Below are 21,743 nucleotides of genomic sequence, written 5' to 3' on the forward strand. Positions count from 1 at the left end.
GAGAGATAGGGCAGGATGAGAACGAAGAAGTTACATGCATGACAGCATGGATTCAGTGTTTTTCCTTCACTGATACAAACCTCTGCTGCAGTGTTGCTTATTTTAATAAATTTGTACCTGGTGTTGTACCTGGCCCCAGTGCTGAGCTTTATGTAAATCACAGAGCCTCCTCCTCAGGATTTGCACAAATATCATGCTGTATAGTGGCATAATTTTCTAATTTTAGACATAAACTTGACAAGCATTTCAGAACAGCTGTAAAATGCTTATCAAAAAGAAAGGAAAGCAAGAAAGCATTTTAATACCTTCTTTCAGCAAGTCCAGTTGCTTCCAAGTGCCAGGCCTATTCAAAGACTTGGGATTTTTTTTGCAAAGTCTGATTTTCTTTTCAGTCTAACAATTCAATCAGCACAGGGAATCAATCAGAAAGGACCCATCCCAAGGGAGCCTCAGATACCAAGCCCAGTCCTGCCCAACCCAAGTTGATTTATCAAGTTCCTTAAATGACTCATCAATGCCTTGAATGGTTACTGGTGACTGGTTTTACTGGAAAAGTTGGGTTGTTAAGGGGTAATGTGAGAACCTGGCAGGGTGCTGTGGGTCTACTTAAAATCTGTTAGGCCAGGGCAGAGAGCAGAGTCTGAATTTCTAGGAACATGGCTCATGTAAGTAAATACAGTTACTTAGTTTCTGCAGGGGTTTTGGTTTTCCTGTCTCTGTTTTGCTTGGCCAGTGGTGGAAAGCTGTTGGTGGTGCCAATGGATGGGAGTCACTGGCTCAGCATGCGCTCACTACTCGTGGCCCTCAGCCAGAAAGAGCACAAAATTGTCGCTGTGGCACCAGAAGTAAACTTGAATGTGAAGACATCTGAATATTACACCCTCAAAACATATCCAGTGCCTTTAACCAGGGAAGAACTAGAAGCACGCATGAATTCATTTGCAAATGATCTTTTTGAGAGAAGACCTTTTCTTCAAAGAATTGCTGCGCTTTATGAAAAAGTTCAAGTCATCTCTGATCTCTATGTCTCCTCTTGTAGCAGTTTACTGCATAACAAGGATCTGATGCAGTATCTTGAAGAGAGTAAATTTGATGCTGTTCTCACGGATCCTGTTGTGCCATGTGGACAGATACTGGCTCTGCATCTGTCTATCCCATCTGTTTTCTTTTTGCGAGGACTCCCTTGCAGTTTTGATTTGCAGGCTACTCAGTGTCCAGACCCTCCTTCTTACGTCCCAAGAACATTTACAGACAACTCAGACCACATGACATTTATCCAGCGTGTGGAAAACTTATTTCTCAAGTCATCAGAATCCTTTCTTTGCAATTTTGCCTATTTGCCATTTGAACTTCTGGCCTCAGATGTTCTTCACAGACCAGTAACAGTGAAGGAGCTCTTAAGCCATGGATCAATTTGGCTTAAAAGAATGGATTTTGTTTTTGAGTATCCCATGCCAGTGATGCCCAACATAGTTTTTATTGGAGGAATAAACTGTGGAAATAAAAAGCCATTATCTCAGGTCAGTGATTTCCTTGTTAAAATATACTAATGTTTGAAGGGGGAATGCTGTTTGTAAATGCTGTGTGCATATTACTGCATAGGTGATTTTGTGGGATTTATACAGGCAGTAAGGTATACTGTCAAGACAAAGGAAATAGGTGAAAAACTGGGTTGCTTTTAATTGCAGGTACTCTTCCATAGGATTAGCAGGATCTAAGCATTTGTCCTTACACAATTGTTTTCTTTGGCCTAGGTTGAAGTAGTTTACCACTACACTCTCCCTAACGAGGCAAACACCCGAGGCAAACACCCACGAGTGAGGGAGATCCCTGTCTTACCGGGCAGGTCTGCTGCTGGTGTTTGCCAAATCAGTATTGTTAACTCAAACTATTTGTTCTACTGTTACAAGTGATTGTTGAAAACAATTAATCTTTTCAGTTCATAGAACCATCCTTTCCTAATTTAGAAATAAAATGTTGTAATGCATCAGTTGGAAGGAAGTGTTCTGGTTGCTCTGTCAATCTAGGCTTATTCTTTCATTGCATGGATTCCTTACAAAATCTTCTAAACAACTCTTGGAGGTTTTCGTAGCTGCTAGCAAGCACTGAGCTTCTGCAACAGCTTATGCTGCCTTCTGAAAAGTTTCCCTAAAAAGGGTGTCCCTAGAGCTGCAGTAGTTCAGCAAATGTCCCTAAAAAAATTCTGTTGTGTACTATAAACCTCCATACTAAACCATTGTATTGTCAAAATTGACTTCTGTGCAGTAATTTTCATAATTAGGGCTGATTGTCTGCAAATCCTGTCTATGCATTAGACATATGTTGTTTCCTTTCATGCCCCTGAGGCATCCTCTTCCCAGGCTGATCTGGAACAGTGTTTCTGAATTGCTAATTCAGTTTTAAATATAACTGGCACAAAACATGCTGTTGCCCTTCCTTCTTCCAGCCCCTACTTCATCCTTCCAAAAAAGAGGCCTTTCAGCGAAATGAACGTTGATAACCAATTTTCCATTTTCATTACAGTGCCAAGTATAAAACTGATAAAAAACCCAGGCCATTTCACACGTGAAGCATTAATATTTTTATAAGCTTTTCAAATGAAAATGATTTGGACTGGCAAGAGTGAATAAATTTTCATACACTGAAAATTCTTGTTTGGAAAAGGAATGATATGTTAATTAGCTCTTTTGAACAGACCAGTTGTTGAAGGATCCCTCATTTCCTTAAATCCCAGTGTTTCTCCAATACAAAGAGGTGGGTGTTTCTCAGTCTAGCTGATACTCTGAATATTGTGTGCCAAATTGGCTGAACTTTAACACCTTGTATTCCATCTTTGCCATACCCATGTTTGTACATTTACCACACTGCAAATAAGTCTAAAGATCATCTGGAGAAAGCACATCACAGATTGCTTGAAACCTAGCTAGGGATATTCTTTCTGGATCGCACTCACCAGATTCCTGCAGAAATGGCCCCGGTGCTTAACGCTTATCCACAAGCGACGGCGACGCTGCTTCTGCTCCTGTCTATGCTCAGTTTGGCTGCTGGTGGGAAGCTGCTGGTGGTGCCAGTGGACGGGAGTCATTGGCTCAGCATGCGGGAAGTGCTGGATGGTCTCAAGCAGAAGGGACATGAAATAGTCATCGTCGCACCTGAAATCACTATGTTCATAAAGCCAACAAAGAACTTTGTCATGAAAATGTACCCAGTCCCTTCCACACAGGAAGAGATGGATGAAAATTTCCAGCGATTTTTAAGAGATGTACTTCAAGAAGGATCTTTTCTTGAAAGATTTCTTAAAGTATATGAAGGTATGAAAAGAGTCTCTGATTTGGCAGTTTCCAGCTGTGCACACTTACTGCACAACAAAGACCTTGTCAGATATCTTGAGGAGAGCAAGTTTGATGCTGTTCTTACAGACCCTGTACTACCCTGTGGGCCGATACTGGCTGAACATCTTTCAGTCCCTTCTGTGTATTTTTTACGAGGAATACCTTGTGGTTTAGATTTTGAAGCCACTCAGTGTCCCAATCCCCCTTCTTATGTCCCTAGGGCATTTACAGAGCATACAGACCACATGAACTTTCTCCAGCGGGTGAGGAACCTGATCTTTGAAATCCCAAATTATTTTCTCTGTGATTTTGCCTTTCAACCGTATGCAAAACTGGCTTCTGAGTTCCTTGGGCGGGATGTGACTGTGCCGGATCTCTTACGCCAGGCTTCCATTTGGCTGCTGAGGTTAGATTTTGTGTTCGATTACCCAAGACCTTTGATGCCCAACATTATTGCAATTGGAGGAGTACACTGTGCTCACAAGAAGCTGCCTCAGGTGGGTCATGCTCTGTTTTTAATTCATGCTCTGATAGACTTCTGTGTTCACAAGGTGGAATTTTGTATTGCAGATAGGAGTTACGTTCCCATTTAGGATGTGTTAGGCAAATACTCATGAAAGAAATCAGTTTTCTCTCACTTTCTTCCTCACTTTCCATTTTCTGTGTGGGCAGCTATACCTTTTCACTTATAAAGTGTGCTCAGTTGATGCCTTTTTAACTACGTTTATTTGAAGCCATTCTGCGCAATGTCGTGTAACTTAGTACTCTCTTTCCCCTTTAGCAAGTGATGGAAGAACAGCAGGCAAGTCTGAAGACTGTCAAAGCCTTGCAGTTCAGTATAATTCATACAACATTGCACATTGTTCTAGTAGGATCTGTTATTTACTGAGAAATGCATGTGAGGCTTCTGCCCCAGTGCACCCTTGCTGCCTTACCACTTCTTTTTTTTTGTCAATGAATTTGTCTGCATCTTCACATGGGTATTTCCAAAATTGGAACCAGGAGGAATGTTGCAGGCTGCGGACTCTCAGGCTAAGAAGCACTGTCTGTTTACAGGCAGGCCTCAGAAGATTTCCTTGGTGGTGGCTAAGTGACATCTGATAAAAAAATCAATTACAATAAGGCTGAAGGGGCTATGGTGGCTTGGCAGGTCCTGCTCAAAGGCAATAGAGCTGCCAAAGCTTTTCTAATAGAAACAGATGGGGCTTAATGTGGTGCATTCAGCACATTTACCAATCGCCTGCACAGATTGCTGCACTCTAGTGCTTATTTTGCATCCTTTTATCAAATCAATGATTATACATTTACCACACAGCAAATACCGTAAGGATCAAAAGACAGCCTGTAGCAGAGATTGCTTAAAAGCATGGAGCTGGTGCTGTGGCTTCAGTGCCACCAGTGGTTTGCTTTCTGGATCGCACTCACCAGATTTCTGCAGAAATGGCCCCGGTGCTTAACGCTTATCCACAAGTGATGGCGATGCTGCTTCTGCTCCTGTCTGTGCTCAGTTTGGCTGCTGGTGGGAAGCTGCTGGTGGTGCCAGTGGATGGGAGTCATTGGCTCAGCATGCGGGAAGTGCTGGATGGTCTCAAGCAGAAGGGACATGAAATAGTCATTGTCGCACCTGAAATCAGTTTGCACATAAAGCCAACAAAGAACTTTGTCATGAAAATGTACCCAGTCCCTTTCACACAGGAAGAGATGGATGAAAATTTCAAAGCATTTTCACGGGATGTATTTGAAGAAGGATCTTTTCTTGAAAGAGTTATTAGAATGTATCAGCATTCAAAAAAAACCTCTGCCATGTTCCTGTCTACCTGTAGACAATTACTGTACAACACAGAGCTTGTCAGATATCTCGAGGAGAGCAAGTTTGATGCCGTCTTTACAAACCCTCTACTACCATGTGGGCAGATAGTGGCTGAACATCTTTCAGTCCCTTCCGTGTTTCTCTTGCAGCTGATACCTTGTGGTTTAGAATCTGTAGCCACTCAGTGTCCCAATCCCCCTTCTTATGTCCCTAGGGCATTTACAGATCTTACAGACCGCATGAACTTTCTCCAGCGGGTGAAAAACCTAATCTTTGAATTTCCAAATTATTTTCTCTGTGATTTTGTCTTTCAACCATATGCAAAACTGGCTTCTGAGTTCCTTGGGCGGGATGTGACTGTGCCGGATCTCTTACGCCAGGCTTCCATTTGGCTCATGAAGCTAGACTTTGTTTTACACTATCCAAAACCATTGATGCCCAACATGATTATGGTTAGTGGAGTAAACTGTGCTCACAAGAAGCTGCCTCAGGTGGGTCATGCTCTGTTTTTGTTTGTGTCATTCTTGCAGGTTTTTACATACTCTGAAATGTTGCAACACAGGTTTTGTTAGTTTTGTTTCTGTGGGTGATAGCAGAAGGATTTCAAACTGCTTTTGCTTTGCAAAGTGGAGGCAGCACTGGTTTCAGTGAAGGCACCTGAATAGCACAGTATAAAGATGGAGAAGGTGTTGTATATGGAATTAGCTCTGGGAAACTCCCCATTGATCCTGTGTCCCCAGTTCCTAACCATCTTGTTGGCTTTTGCTGGACTTGCTCCAGCACATTGATGTATTTCTTGTACTGGAGAGCCCAAAACTGGGTACATGTCTTCAGATGTCTTCCAAATGCTGAACAGATGAGAAGTGTCATCTCCCTGTCTGCTGGCTGCACTCGTACTCCTATAGTCCAGGATGCTATTGCTTCTGTGGCTGCAATGGCACACTACTGACTCATAGTCACCTTTTGTCCAAGAGGACCCCGGGTCATTTGCTGCAGAGCTGTCCAGCTGGAGTACAGCCTGTCCTGTGGCATGGGGTTATCCCATTCCAGTGGCAGAACTTTGCTTTTGCCTTTGCTGACCTTCACAATGCCGCTGTTGGCCCATTTTTCCAGCTCGTGGCATTCTTTTTGCATACCCCAGGCCAGTGATGCTACTTACCTAAAGTATCAGCTGACATCATAAAAATAAAGTATAAGTTGGGTTACTTTATTCTTAAAAAATGAATGTTGAGTTTATTTCAGATTTTTTTCAATGTGTATTCAAATATAGTAGGTCATTTGCAGAGTAACATCATAGCTTCTATTTTTAGAAATAACTATTCCTGTTAGGTAAGTTTTTCAGATACTGACCTTGCAAAACAGCGAAATGGGGCTTATTTTTCAGAAAAAGCTGAACCTCACACAGTAAAAATGAAGCATTTTAAAGAGGATTCAAACTTGGCACTCAGTCTAGACAAGCAGAGGGGGAATAAACCGTACAGCTAAACCTATGAAAAGAACAATGACAGAGGTCTATAAAATCCTGAAAGGTGTAGTCAGGGTGAAAGGGGAACTGATAGGCAGTTTCTCCCAGTACCAGACCTATGACCAACACTGAAATGTAGCAACAGCAAGCTCCAAGCAAACAAAAGGGAGTACTTTTCCACACTGTGCACACAAAAAAATTAAAAAGCTGCCTCTCAACACCAGCAGATTTTTTTTGTAGGTAAAAAAAATCTGCTTATCAACACCAGCAGATATTTTTTGTAGACAAAACCTATGAATTTAAAAAGGATTTGGATGGTTAATAAGAGGTACATTTTGACTGCCAGGATTTGTAGACTTAAAGTAATCATGCATTCCCTTAACAGGATATTTGCTGTCCTGTTCCCAGTGTACAACCTTGGCACTCAACTCTGTACTTTAGCTTTACTTTCTCCTGATGGATATCTTTTTTCATCCCGGCCTTTGGGATGGGCTGAACTCATGGACTTTAGTCTCTGGACTCATATACACGTGAAAGGGTGTTTGTGTGTTGCTCAAAATCCAGTGACACACCTTCTAAACTCTTAGGAACTTGTTGTTAGCCATAAGGGTTTGGTTTGTGGGGTTTTTACCTCTTTAATGTTGTTTTACAGCAGTTTATATTAGTGTTATTCAGATAATACACATTTTAAGTTCTGCTAATGTTTCAGCCAAGACTAACATGGAAGTGACTATATATCAAATATGAGATTTGAAGGCCCTTTATATGTTAGCATAGGGTTAAGAGTACATCTGCAACTCCGGGTTAACTACCTGAGTGTATGCTGCCACCTTAAGGTATATGTAATGCTGCGTCGCCTTGTTGTGCAAGATCTTTTTGCCACTAGAACCTGAAAACACACACACACAGGTACTGCAGCTATCTCCCTGGCACGTGAGAATGTCTTCTGTCCACCTCCTTTAGTTTTTGGTCTTTTAATATCACCTCAATCTCAGCTAGAGAAGAAAGTTTCCCCAAAACAGGCTGCAGAATGGGACTGTATTGGTGTCTGAAACTGCTTCCTCTTTAATGCAGTTTCCTTAGATGTCACAGTTCTTGCTGGTTTACAAGCATCATTTTTTTTGACAGGCCACATGGAGAAGCTCCTATCAAAACAAACTTTTTAGGACACAATTAGTATTAGCCTTGGAACGTGCTTATCACACCCAGGTACCTTTGGCAAAGCTAGCTATTTCACAAACCAGCTTTCCCATCACTCCTACTTGCTCCAAGACAACTCTTCTAGGCTGCTGCACAGCAGAACAAACTGTTCAGAGCTCTCTCTGATCAGGTGTGCTTGGTTGGGGGGTCTAAAACAGTCTTTCTTCTCCAGCCAGCAATGACTCTTGTTCCACTACCATTCCTGTATCTTGTTTTGTTTTGTAAACTTGCAAATTTTTGGGATCCACCTTTTCCCTTTCCATGAAATATGCCTTAATGGCAGGTGAGATCTACTTAGTCAGGCACTTCCTTAAAGCACAAACTGCAGGTATCTGCTTTTCTGGGTTTATCTTGAAAATTTTCATATGCCTTTGCATATCGTCCCTGTCTAAGGCCATTGCTTTATTAATGGCGCCTATTTCGTTCACTCATCTCCCCATTGAGTTTCCATTGCATCATTTGCTGCAACTTCAACCCAGGTTCTTGAGAATAATTAGGCACTTAAATCCCATTCAAATCAACCTGATTTGGCTATCTAAACAAATCCTTGAAGCGGGACTGTCTTCTATATCAGATCACATCAGTTAAGCTGTTATACAGACAGACCTTCAAAACCTCAGAGGTAAAAAGCTTTTTCCAAATGTTCAGTCTGAATCTCTCAAACTCCTGTTTGTGGCCCCAATTATACTATTTATTGCTGCCCAGAAGTTTGGGTCCATTGTCATTGTTACTTGCCATTGAGTAGCTGTAGGCTGCAGTCAAATGTTATAGAGAACAGGACTCCCAATATGGTTTGGGGGGGGGTTGCCTTAAAAAGCTTATCATGGCATATGCAGAAGCAGCTCAGAAACCCTTGTTCTCCCCTTCTTCTGGTAAGCACAGGAAAAAAGTGTGGACTTCCCTTGGCTCATACCACAGCTTAGGCTTATTAACTTCTTTTGAAAGTAATTAATTTAAGAACTTGCAAAAAAGTTTGGCCTGTGGCCTCTCACCTATGAACCCTTATTACCTCTCTTGAGCAAGGACCACATATTCTGCTGTATCATTGCTTTCAGAAAGACATTCGGCCTCGAGCCACTCAACTACAAACTCTTATGGCCCCTATTGAGCAGGAACTGTGTGTTCTGCTGCATCATTGTTTATATAAAAAAGTGTTTGGTTAATATGTTACCCAAACTTCGGTGACACAACTTCTTGGTGTGTCAGCTCCTGCTTACCCTGTAGAACATCCTGTGTGAACTCCAGGCACCTTTCTGAGCAAAGGTGTAAAAGAGAAAATTGGAGGTTTATGTCTCTCGTGTCGATAGTGCAACACACACAGAGCAACAACTCTTTGGAGAAGCTCAGTGGCCATAAAAGTTGATTCCTGACTTGAATCTGGCACAGGACAGTCAAGTGCACAGTGACTCACTTGAAAAAATCCTGACCCAGAAAAATCCCTCTACAAAAATCTGCTACCTCTGCTAATCAAAGACCCTGCTAATTGTTTCATTTACGATAACTTAAATGCATGGAAATGCTTCTTACTTTACATCCCTTGATAGCACACTTACCGATGCTTTTATCATTGTTTAAAACATGATCTTTGAACTGCAATAACCTGTCTTGGTAAACATTTTGTAGAGGTAAAGATCAAAGACCATCAAGTTATAAATGAGGTACAACTGTTTTTTGTTTTCATATGGTGCTTGTAAGAAGTGAGAAGGAACAGTTCATTTCTTTTCCTGCCGACAGTTATGTGGAGGTACCAGATATATGCTGGGATTGTTCTTTTTCTTTCTTTCTGGAGTTTGGCAGAAGGTGGGAAGCTCTTGGTTGTGCCTCAGGATGGAAGTCACTGGCTGAGCATGCGTGTGGTCCTGGAGAAACTCTGGGAGAGGGGGCATGAAATCATTGCGGTGATTCCTGATGCTAGTTTGCTCATGAGAAGCTCACAGTCTTTCATCATTAAAACATACTCTGCGCCTTACACACAGGAGTTTGTGGATAGATACTACCATTCCATTGGTGAAAAAATATTTGATAACCCTTCCCTTCTGGAAAAATTCACAATTTTATTCAGCAATCTATCAGAGCTGACCACCATGTTCTCTACTACTTGTCAGCATCTCTTATACAATGAAGAACTAATGAAGTATCTCCAGGACAGCAAATTTGATGCCATTATGATGGATCCTGTGTTGCCCTGTGGACCAATTGTTGCTGAATATCTTTCTCTCCCTTCAGTGTACTTCATGCGTGGGTTTCCATGTACCTTAGACTATAAAGCTGCCCAGTGTCCCAGTCCTTTTTCTTACGTGCCAAAGACTTTCACATCCAGTTCAGATCACATGACATTTATGGAGCGCGTGAAGAACCTCCTGATTGGGGTTTCAGAGCATTTGTTCTGCTATCTGTTTTATTTAAAATATGAGAACTTAGCTTCCGAGTTTCTTCACAGAGAAGTAACACTACTGGAACTATTTAGCAAAGCATCAGTTTGGCTGATGAGATACGACTTTATTTTTGAGTATCCACGCCCAATAATGCCAAATATGATCTATATTGGAGGCATCAACTGTGAGCAGAAGGAGCCATTACCAAAGGTTTGACATTGTTTACACTAAGGGTATTATAGCATTTATTAGCTATCATTTAAGATTTGCTTTAAGTGCTTCTTTTTTGTTCTTGAGCCAATACGTGATCAAATAGCAGGACGGCATGATTTGGGAGTGGGAATCTCAGGCTCGGACAGATGATCATGGGATCACTACAAGCAGCTGAAGGGTTTCTCTCTGGGAGAGCTTAGGCAAAGTTGTCTAAGCTGTGTAGCTGCCTAGGCACAGCTTAGCTTGTTGTAAGCATATCACCATGACATTAGACACTCGTGGCCTGTACACTATATCTAGAGAAATGACAAAGTAATTCTAGGTCATATGATTTAATAATCCCAAACAGTTGCAGAATACTGATTAATTGCAGGGGACTTGGCTGGACAAAAAATGGAAATGTGGAATTAACTCTGTGGACATACCCAGGCACTTGGTAGAGGGAGTTCTTTTGCCTCTGAATTTGTGTAAGAAGCGGTGTAAGGTAGCATGTAAGAGGATGATTGGAAAAAGAAGCCTTCAGGATTGTAACTAGATACCCTCCCTCCCTAGCTTGTTTAAACCTCCCTAGAGGGCTGTGCAGGTAGCACAGATGTCAGTCGTTTATTCTGTTTTTCAGACCACGATGGTGTTGCAACAGCAGAGGTTGTTGCTAAGTTTGCATCGCATTTACTACTGTAGACTCAGGGCTTTCACTTTGATAACTGCTACGATATAGAAACAAATCTGAAGATAAACCTTAACAACCCACTATATACCAAACCTCTGTCAATCATTGCTTAGACTGCGAGAGCGCAAGGTAATCCAAAGGTCAGCTTCTGCTCTGAAGCGCTGTGTCCAATCACCTGAGCAGTCCCAAGGCAGGGAGTTCATCATTAACTGGATGTTAACAAGACAGTGATTGCTGGGTCAGGTGTTATCTCCCATTCATGACTCTTGTTCAGCCTTTCAGTGCGACACGCTGCCAATTGCTGGACACTTCTCCATTGAGCATTTGAATCCTCTAATGTTAATTCGAGCATTCAACTTTACTTTGCAGGGCTCAGTTAAAGCCTTCACTGTGCACAGATAAACACAACCTTTATTCACTGTTAAAAATTACCCTTGTTTCTCCCCGCAAACGTAGTGTGTTAAAAATTAAACACTTCCCTTGGTTAAGATTAAAGTGCAAAGTACCCCATGTTTCATTCCTTGTCCCCTGCCATAGTTTTGCCGCTGTTTAAACCTTTGCTGACAGCACAAAGGAAATGGTCTCTTCAAGTCCAGGAATTAATTCTCTTGCCTCCTGGGTTGCGTTTTTCCTGCTCCTGTGGACCTTTTCTGAAGGTGGAAAGCTTTTGGTTGTACCTATCGATGGCAGCCACTGGCTCAGCATGCGCCCGGTTGTGGAGCGGCTCAGGCAGAGGGGACATGAAATCGTGATGGTTGTACCAGAGATAAATTTACGGATAGGTTCGTCGGTGCATTATACCATGAAAACATACTCTGTGTCTTACACTAAGGAGTATGTGGAGGCAGAATTTAAAAAGATGGGCTATAGGAGTTTCACACCTCAACCCTTCTTGGAAAAATTCTCAAAAATGGCAAATATTACAACCATGTTCTTCGATTCCTGCAAACGTCTTCTGTCTAACAAAGAACTGATTAAATACCTTGAAGAAAGCAAATTTGATGCTGTCTTTATGGATCCTTTTTTTCCATGTGGACAGATAGTGGCTGAACACCTCTCCCTACCTTCTGTGTACCTTGTACGGGGACTGCCGTGCAGCCTCGACTTCCATGCTACTCTCTGTCCAAACCCTCCTTCGTACATTCCTAGGTTCTTCACTCGCTACACGGACCGCATGGCATTCCTCCAGCGTGTGGGCAATCTCATAGTTAGCCTGAGCAGTTCCCTGGCTTGCAGTTTTCTTTATTCGCCATACGATCATTTGATCAAAGAATTCCTCCACCAAGAGGCAACAGTGCTTGAGCTGCTCAGCCACGCATCCGTTTGGCTCATGAAATACGACTTTGTGTTTGAGTACCCCAGGCCCCTAATGCCTAACATGGTCTTGATCGGAGGCGTAAGCTGCGCTCGGGAAAGAGCGTTATCGCAGGTCAGTTATCTTTTTTCCCCCCTAGTTTCGCTATGACTGCAATGTTTGCGCTCACCATGAGATGGAGCTCCCGCCAGTAACACATCAAAACAGGCAGAAAAGCAAGGTGGAAAGCAAACCCTCTGGATTCCCAGACAAGCATGCACAAAAAGGCTGGGGCTTACCATTTATTTATTTATTTACTTACTTATTTATTTATTTATCTGTTTATCTATCTATCTATCTATTTATTTATTTATCTATTTATTTATTTATTTCGTCCCAGCATGTTCCGGCTGCCTATTTTCAGTAATTTTGTTTTGTATACCTGTTAACAAGACTTGGTGCTACCTGGAGTAATGCAGCAGGCCAAATCATGCTAGTCCTCTGCTCAAGGGCATTTTTTTTTCCATGTGGACAGATAGTGGCCAAACATCTCTCCCTACCTTCTGTGTACCTTTTATGGGGACTGCCAAGCAGCTTAGACTTCCATGCTACTCTCTGTCCAAATCCTCCTTCTTACATTCCTAGGTACTTCACTCGCTACACGGACCGCATGGCATTCCTCCAGTGTGTGGGCAATCTCATGGTTAGCCTGAGCAGTTCACTGCTTATGGCAAAAAATTACCATTTCTGCAGGAATTTCAGACAGTGGCAGACCTAAATGACAACCCCACCACCCAGTGAAGCAGCAAGAGATGTCTGCTTCTTTTGTATACTCTGTCCCAGATCTGGACTGCAACTGTATTTTGCTTGAACTATGCCAGACTTCCTAAATATGGGATTATCTGCCACTTTCCACTAAGAAATCCTCTGAATTCTTAGTGCTTTCACTTATTTTTCAGTGAGTGTCCACTGCAGGTATTTCATAGAGGTGGTGCTATGCACCACCGAGATGAGCAGATGCTAGTTAAAACAACTACTGAAATAACCTTCGTATTCCCAAAGCAGGGCTGCAAAAAGTTTCCTAAGAATAGTGGCACTCCTGAGCAGGAAGTCAGACCTTGGCACACAAAAACATTTAAAGAACAGAGTAAAACTGATGTGACTGGTCCCGCAGAAAATTAATAAGGCTAAATACACCTTGAAATAGCTGTAAGCGTTCCACTGCATCAGGAACTGCAGGAAGCGTGTCAACCATTGGCCAAAGAAATTTGTATCAGAAGCACATTTGTAATTTGGGGAGGATTTTGCAGTTCCCGGGTGTCTGTGAGTTTCTGTAGAACTGAGACCTGAGTTTCCAACCAGACATCTATGACACCCGAATGGAGAGCGTGTTTTCAGAGAAAACTGGTAAGACAGAACGAAGCCCTGAAATTAGAGTTACATTTCGCCTTGTTTGCCCCCAGGGAGAGCATCAGGTCTGCTGTTCAGGGTGCTGCTATCACCAAACCTTTAATGGCTCTGTCTATTTGGGATCCAGCTTCAAGCGAAAGGCCACGGCACTCTGATCAGCCACAAAAATACATAACAGAGCACCAACGAAGAGATTTAGTCTTGGTTATACCCTCAGACCCTAGAGATAGCACTTCAATCGCCAGACTAACAGGAACATTTAGTTCATTTTATTCTAGCCATTTAACTCTGCCTGCAACAGTTCCCTCCAGTTTTGTCTTTCCTTCCCTGGCTTTACCAAATATTTTTCTATGGCACAGGATTTTTGTTCCAGCCTTCAGCTGTTTTTATGCTTTATAGGAACCCTTTTGTTCTTGGAGTCTAGTGACAGATCTCGTAGCCCTTCTATGATTTAAATCAAACAAAAAAAGAGATAAAAAACTGGCAGCGGTTCAATATTATCATACTCAAAGCAGACCCAATAAATCCAGACATTAGAAGTTAGAGATATCTGCTGTCAGAACACTCTTCAAAAATCTTAATTCTCTCTTGCAGCTGCATGGTCTGAAAAGAAGAGCATCAACTCTAAATCCAGAGCATCTGACTTGCAATAAATGTGAAAATAAACCACAATATATTCACCTGGGGATCAGTTGCCAGGGAAAGTATGACAATGAATTGATCTCCTTAATTGGTACAACACCTTTTTTACTGCACAGAAACCCATGTCTTTGAGCAGGCAGGCTTTGCTATACGACTGGTTTAAAGTAAATTTTTTCTCATGTATGTACTGAATCTTGGTTCAGGCTTCAATCCTGCAAACACTCATGCACCTTCATCCACCTGTGCCTATTTTTCTTCCCTGGGACTCATTTTCATACAGATAACTGATTTTCCTGATCATAATTTTCTTGTGTTGACTGCTTATTTTATTGCCTTTCCAGATAGTTTTGTGGGAACGTGACAGGAATTACAGCATATGATGTGGAAAGGACTTCAACTAAGATGTGCTTTGTGTTGGCAGGAATTTGAAGCTATTGTGAATGCCTCTGGGGAACATGGCATTATTGTCTTCTCGCTGGGCTCCATGGTCTCTGAGATTCCTATGAAGAAAGCCAAAGAAATCGCAGAAGCCTTGGGATCAGTCCCTCAAACGGTAGTTTCCCTTTTCTCCTTCCAGCACAGCAATTCAACAATGTTTTCAAATACAGTACATGCCTACCTTCAGCTTTCAGTGTGCCTGGTCCTCCCTTCTTTCTCCTGCTCCCTGATGCCAGAAAAAACAATCACCCCACCTGGTCTGCTTGATAAAACAGGTTTTGTTCACCACAGACGTTTTCAGCTGTGGCTTTGTAACCCACCGAAGAACAGCAAGAGACTGGTTGCTGAGAGCTGACATTGTGTTTACTTCTCTTGAAAGGTTTTGTGGCGATACACGGGAGAGGCGCCTCCCAACCTGCCAAAGAACGTAAAGCTCGTCAAATGGCTGCCACAGAATGATCTTCTAGGTAGGTCTGACATACCTTGAGAAATATCAGAGTGTTTCTTTTAATCCTGATACTGCTGTTGTAAGGCCCCATTAGCACCATCTGTGCTGACTCTCTGTATCGCTGTGGGTCACAGGACTTCCTTACAGGCTTTGCTGTTTGAACCAGAGCTTGTCTTTCAGAAACTTACCAGATTGCAACTTCAGAATTGCTGAATTATGAAACCACTCTGTCTGGAAAGGTGTTCCAACACTTAACTACCTTTACTGTCACAAATGGGCGTCTTTATCTCTGACTAGCCAGTCTCAACACCCAGCCACGCGTTTTTGTTATGATTTTGTCTACTGGACTGAAAAGAAAATTTGAGGTCCCAAAGTGAACATTTCTAGACAGGTTGTTGGGCTTTTCAGGGGGTAAAATTGTATGTGCTATTACCAGGAGTGCATTTGTTGGTTAGACAACAGGGCTTGGCTGTGGGAGATTTGCAAACCCAGCAAATGGAAGACATGATAAAAAAGTAACCGATGGTAACATCTTCTTTAACCTCACTTGGCTCTGATTTCATCCTAAAGTCTGAGAAACTTTGGAGGATTATCCAAGGTTTTCCAGAGATAACCCAAACCAAGACAGAATGCTACAACCCAATGTTCATTCAGTCCCCCATAATGTCCTGCTCTCTGCAGCCCCAAGTCTGTCCACAAGTAATGACGCACATGACAGCCCAAAATTCTTGATATATACCTCCCAGTGCCATTTTTGTACAAGTTTTTCCCCAGGGATGTGTTACTGTGACTTAATAAATCAAATAACTAAGCAAGTTTTCCTTTCCTCCACAGCTCACCCTAAGACTCGTGCATTTATTACCCATGGAGGCTCACACGGTGTTTACGAGGGCATATGCAATGCGGTGCCAATGGTACTAATGCCTTTATTTGGAGACCAGATGGACAATGCCAAGCGAGTAGAGTCACGGGGAGCAGGAGTGACACTGAATATACTTGAAATGACTTCGAAGGACATATCCGCTGCCCTGAAAGCAGTAATCAACGATAAAAAGTCAGTAATAGGAACACAGCCTTTCTCCTTCTACTGTTGTGTAACACCAGCATGCTAGCTTGCAGCTTAACAGAATGTTAATCTGTTCTTATATGCCTTCTTATATCAAAGTCACATCATTGAGAAGCTGATGCTTGCCCTGGGTTAACCTCATCCTGTCCCTGTAACAGCACTGTCCTTCTCACTGCCTGGGAGTATAATCACTAGGTGACAAGAACTGGCTGATATGAGAGGATGCAGGTATCAGAGAAGGTGGGGTAGATGCAATGGAAGAAATAAAGTTGACAGAAGATGTGTCACCTGCTTAAAGCCAAATTTACCAGGCAGTGATGCAGAGGGCTTTGACACAGCTTGGCAGAGAATGCAATTGGTGAAGGGAGATGTGGCAAAGTGCTTTTGTTTCCCAAATCAGTGGTGACGTGAGTCAGTGGGGAGCCCGAAAAGGTTGAAAGGCTCAGCTGCCTGGCTGGTTTTCTTTGCATGAGGCTTGTCTGGAGATGCTGTCTGCAGAGCAGCAGGAGGAAGCCAGCAAGTGGCAGAGTCTTGGTGTAGTCCAGAGGCTGTACTGCATCAGGAATCATTGCTTTCCAGATGGCAGCGTTTACTAAACATAGCTATTATCACTCATTTATTTTACAGACTAGTTTTTCTCAGCCATTTCCCCCCCCCCCCCCCCCAGTGCTCATAAGGAGCTGTATGAGCACAGTCAGCTGCTGCCTGGCTCAGCAAGGCTGGACAATTCCAGCACAGAGCAGGAGGAACATGCAAGGGTATACTGAGGTGGTACAGGGAACCATCCTACACGTCACAGTATTGCAGCCAGCATGCCCCAGGTGTTCTGAGGTATCACAAAGGGGAGCTTTAAAACATACCCTCCTCTTCCCCGCTCCCATTCTCTGTTGTCATTAGGGCTTCTCAGCCCTTGGCATCCTCTTCCCCATCATGTTTTTGAGAAATGGCACCTTATCGCCATTGCTCTCTAACCACTTTTCTTATAGCAATAACAATAATAATAATGCATCTTGATCTTTGAAAAGCTGTATGGCTTTTCTACATCCAGTCTCATGTTTCAGCCAGATACCTTCACCTTGGAGATGTTGATGACAGCTCAAACTGAGCTTTTTCTTTTTCTTCTTTTCTATTATCTTTCCTTCTTTTTTTTTTTTTTGTCATCGAAAACAGCACATTTCTCGGCCCATAACTTTGCCATTATCCTTGTCATGGGGTGGTGGAGGTGGGGAAACACCGCCAGAGAAGCCCCAGTGGGCCAACCAGACAATTAACACTGCATCTCTTTTTTTCTGAGGACTTGGAAGCACAAGTCATTGAAAACATCCCACATCTTTACTTGACAGGTACAAAGAGAACATCAAGCGTCTCTCAGACCTTCACCTTGACAGACCCATCCACCCCCTGGACCTGGCTGTGCACTGGGTGGAGTTTGTAATGAGACACAAAGGGGCTCCACACCTGCGACCCGCTGCTCACGACCTGAACTGGATCCAGTACCACTCTCTGGACGTCATCGCCTTCCTCCTCGCCGTGGTGCTCCTCTCCCTCTTCATTTCTGTGAAGTGCTGCCTGTTCTGCTGCCGCAGGTGCTGCTTTAAGAAGGGAAGAACAAGAAAGCCAACCAAATCAAAGTCTCACTAGCAGATGAAACTAGTGGTAGGAGATAAGGTCTGCTCAGACCAGAAGGATCAGAGAACATCACAAATCTCAAGAAAATTATTTCTGACTTTCAGTCAAGAAATAATGTTCCTTTAAACTAGCACCATGGGAGGGGTTGTTTCACTGATATAATTTTTGCCTTTAATTAAGAATCGGTTATTAAAATTACTTTGTATAGGACTGCTTCAGTCACTTGGGAAGGTATTAGGTCGAAGTCTGAGGCTCCTGGCTTCCACATCTTGATGTACAGCAGGCTCATGGTGACTTTTTTTCCTTACCTCTCTATGCAATGGGATTTATAGGATTTCATAAGACTTTGCTTCAAGGGCTTTAGAAGAACCATTTACTGAAGTGTAATACCGTCAGGTTTATCAAGCACTTTGAAATCTCTGTATAGCTGTTGTTATAGAAGAGGCAAACGTTATACTCTGACAATGTGTCACATAAGCCTAGCTAGATACATATCTTAAATGGATTTTGTGTGTTTATAATACCCTGAACAAAATTAAGGTTTTGGCAAGGAAGTTGTTGAAAGCCATGGGTGTTTCACCGAAGTTCTCCATCAGGCAGAGCACTGTACCTGGAGATTACCTGTTAGGCGATGAGATCTTCATAATCGTTGTTTATAAAACCCAACTGATGTGCTCTTTGTAAGTGATGTTCAGGTAAGGACCCAAACACCAGCCCTATAAATAAACGCCCAATACTAACAATAGTGGCTCTTGTGTTTTCCGACTTGAGAGGTATGGGGCTGGATGCTTGCTCAATCATGGAGAGAGAGCTGGAGAAGGGAAAGATTCAATGCTCCGCAGTGTGAAAGCCACCTTGATGCACAAAAGCCAGTTCTCAGCATTACTGTCTGTTTGGTGATGTGATCCTTGCTGAGAGGTTACATCCTGAGGCTGCCACAGTTCTCACTGCTACATACAGGAAAAGTCAGAAAAGCCCACAAACACGTTAATATTCAGGGTTCAAATCAGGCTGGGACATCCCATGGCAGCACAGGTGTTCTGCTAAGTACCTGGTGCTGTTATTTTCTATTGCGGTTTGAAAAATCAGTGGTAAGTTCAGTCCCTTTTCTCCTCAGCCTGTCCCCACTGCACTGCCCAATTCTCGTGGGCATCCATGCTACCTGCAACCTGTCCAGGACCGAGAACTGTTGTTTTCCGCCCTCCATCTTTTCTTCCCCTCTCTTCCTGCCCGCAGTGAATAGAATGAAACGCTTCTTTGGGACATGCAGAAAGTCCCTACAGTGCGTGAAAGCTGACCTGCTTTCAAAATGCAACTTTTGCAGCTCCACATGTTTCTGAAGTGACAGCTCTGGCTGTCCCTGTGGTCCTGGCTGGAGCCAGGTGACACCAGCGCATCTGTGCAAAGGTACACAGTGCTTCTACAAATGAGATCCAGAGAGACCTCTCAGCAGCCGCCACACTACCAACCATGGTGGTTTCAGTCCTCTCTGAGCATGGGGCTGGCTTCCAGCAGCTCTCTGATGTAAAATAGACTTTAAAATGTCCTTACAGTGAAGCTCTCCGAGTACTCTGCTGCAAACAGGCTCTGGATCAATCCAGTGACTTTCACTGCAGGGACAAGAGAAAAACCCCTTGGCTTCAGGTCAGGTGAACAGAGTTTAAAATATCCTGATTGCAGCTGTTTGGGTGGTTGGGTTTTTTTTGACTGAAGTTGAAAGATTCAAAGAAACGAAAGAAGAGGAGCTGAGAGAAAAGGAGGAAGAATCAAAATGTCCATCCCATGGCTTTCATTTCATTTCGGAAAGATCTTTAACACAGCCAAAACAAAATAGCAGCAGAGACCAGGTATCCCCTTCCTCTCCTTTTCCCCTCACTCTCCTTAGCCTCAGCTAGTTTGTCCAGCTATTTTCCCCTGGCTCAGCAGAGAAATGAGGAGAGAGGGGCCTTGGGGGATGTGCAGTGCCAGGGCTGGACAACTGCCATGTTGTGTCCAGTTTCAGCCGTGCCCAGCAGAGGACACTACGATATCACTCACAGGAGGGAGCGAGGCAAAAGGCCATCTTCCTTTCCCCAGGCCAGCCCAGGTGTGTCGGTGGAAATCGATAGCGATGCGTCTGTCTGCCTGTGCTCCAGGAACACGGACCCTGCTGCACAGAGGCGAGTTTCAGAGCGAATAAGGAGCCAAAGTGCATGGGACAAGCAGCTTTGGTGCAGAGGAGGGAGGCAGAAGGGCTGCGGCATCACCACGACACGGCCCTCCCAGACCTTCTCAGGGAAGAGTTAAACTGGAGACACCATCTCCTCCTATTGCCCCTTAATTGGGTGCCATGAGCCATGATGCCTCTTCAGCAGGGCAGAGCCCCACAGCCCTGCTTCCTTTCCTGGGAGAACAAAAGTCATCAGCCACAACACATTTTTTTAAGCAACAGAGCTGAAATAAGGTCACTTCCCAAAAGGGGAAACTGAGGCAGGGCCAGCACCACTCCTCTCCCTGAGCCGCACAGGCTCCACGTCACTCCAGGGTTCCAAGCACTGCAGTCTGAGCTTTTTCAACAAACCCTTCCAACCTCTGTTTTTAAACAACTGCCAGGAGACAGCAGCCAAAATCCCTTCTCTACCCTTGGAGAAAGGAGGTACAAACACCTCCCGCCTGCGGCAACCTCTCAGCATCACCCAGCGCTCACGTAGCGCCCCTTGGGAGCTGTGGAAGGAGAGGAGAGCTGTTGCTTTCTGCTCCCACACGGGGACTTTTTTAGTGTTTGTTTTATTTTCGCCTGGATTTTAACATCCAGGCTTGCAAAAGTAAGGCTAGGGAAAAAAAAGGCAATGTGAGACAGTGCTGCTCCAGGCTCTCCTGGTGACCCTTGGACTCCCTGGCTGCAAGACACGGGCAAGAACCTCTTTGGCTTCCGGATGGGGACATCCTGGGGGACACAGAAGCCCTGGCTCCGGTGGGAGAATGCAGCCAGCATCTCTCCCTGCTTCCCAGCAGCTGGACCGAGGGAAATGACAGGAATTGCTGACATATTTCTGCAGCCACAGGGTTTCTGCAGCCTCACCCCAGCCCTCTGGTCCCTAAGGGCAACAACGAGGTTTTTCCATTGCCATGGGAGCTCCGGATGGCTCTCAGGCTCCTCCACCTCCGCGGTGTGTGAGTCCAAGAAGGCCCTTGGCCCATAGGGACACAGCACTTGGAGGCGGACTTGCCCCTTTGCAAGACACACCGAGAAGTTAAACATGCTTGTTAGTCAAGGGCAGAGCAAGGAACAGCAGCGACCTGCAAAGGAGCACTCCCTGCTCCTCCTCCTCCTCTGCACAGGGCTCCCAGGGCCAGATGCCCACAGATGGGTCCCTGGTGCTGCCTTGCCCTGTGCACTCTCACTTGGATGCTCACACTCAGACCTAAAATTACTTAACTGGATTTTTATAACCTTTTGGATGGCTTTGTAAAAAGTAAATACTGCTGCCGGCAGCCAGTCATAACTCCAGTTTGGGGGGTTTCACGGGAGCACCCAACCCCCCTTTTAGCCTTGTTTCCTACTGTGGAAAAGCAGTGAAAGCTTTAGGTGAGCAAACATGGTGTGCATGCCCACATCCCTGAGGACCACAGACGAGGGATGCCAACCTGCCAGGAGCAGCACCAGCCCCATTAAAAAAAAAAAAAAAAAAAAAAAAAAGCCACCCCAAAACCACACGCACCCACAACCTAGGTTGCTGCAGGATTGCAGGTGTGATGACTGTGATGGTCC

The 21,743-nt window shown here is 43.9% G+C and overlaps 2 protein-coding genes across 8 annotated transcripts in view; both read left to right on the forward strand.

The window, feature by feature from the left end:
* LOC130153872 (UDP-glucuronosyltransferase 1A1-like) overlaps positions 1–18,735 on the forward strand; it is a 32,599-nt gene extending 13,864 nt beyond the window's left edge. For 2 of the 7 annotated variants that reach the window (XM_056349262.1, XM_056349259.1), the window contains exons 2-5: positions 14,833–14,964; positions 15,229–15,316; positions 16,132–16,351; positions 17,707–18,735. In XM_056349262.1, the coding sequence (XP_056205237.1) occupies positions 14,833–14,964; positions 15,229–15,316; positions 16,132–16,351; positions 17,707–18,004 (738 nt within the window). In that variant the 3' untranslated portion in view covers positions 18,005–18,735. Of the gene's footprint in view, positions 1–4,706; positions 5,204–6,154; positions 6,168–9,783; positions 10,393–11,021; positions 12,495–14,832; positions 14,965–15,228; positions 15,317–16,131; positions 16,352–17,706 lie in introns of those variants that run through there. The other 5 variants (XM_056349263.1, XM_056349264.1, XM_056349266.1 and 2 more) reach the window with 5 other exon arrangements.
* On the forward strand, positions 207–2,972 carry LOC130153873 (UDP-glucuronosyltransferase 1A1-like). Its single transcript, XM_056349267.1, has one exon. The coding sequence runs from the start codon at positions 657–659 to the stop codon at positions 1,548–1,550; it is 894 nt and encodes a 297-aa protein (XP_056205242.1). The 5' UTR covers positions 207–656; the 3' UTR covers positions 1,551–2,972.
* Positions 18,736–21,743: the final 3,008 nt, after the last annotated feature.

This window comes from Falco biarmicus, chromosome 8 (genome assembly GCF_023638135.1).
Source record: "Falco biarmicus isolate bFalBia1 chromosome 8, bFalBia1.pri, whole genome shotgun sequence".
NCBI classification, from domain to species: Eukaryota; Metazoa; Chordata; class Aves; order Falconiformes; family Falconidae; genus Falco; species Falco biarmicus.

Excerpts from the sequence above, each read along its gene's own strand:
- LOC130153873 (XM_056349267.1), top strand. The coding sequence starts at position 657 with ATGGCTCATGTAAGTAAATACAGTTACTTAGTTTCTGCAGGGGTTTTG.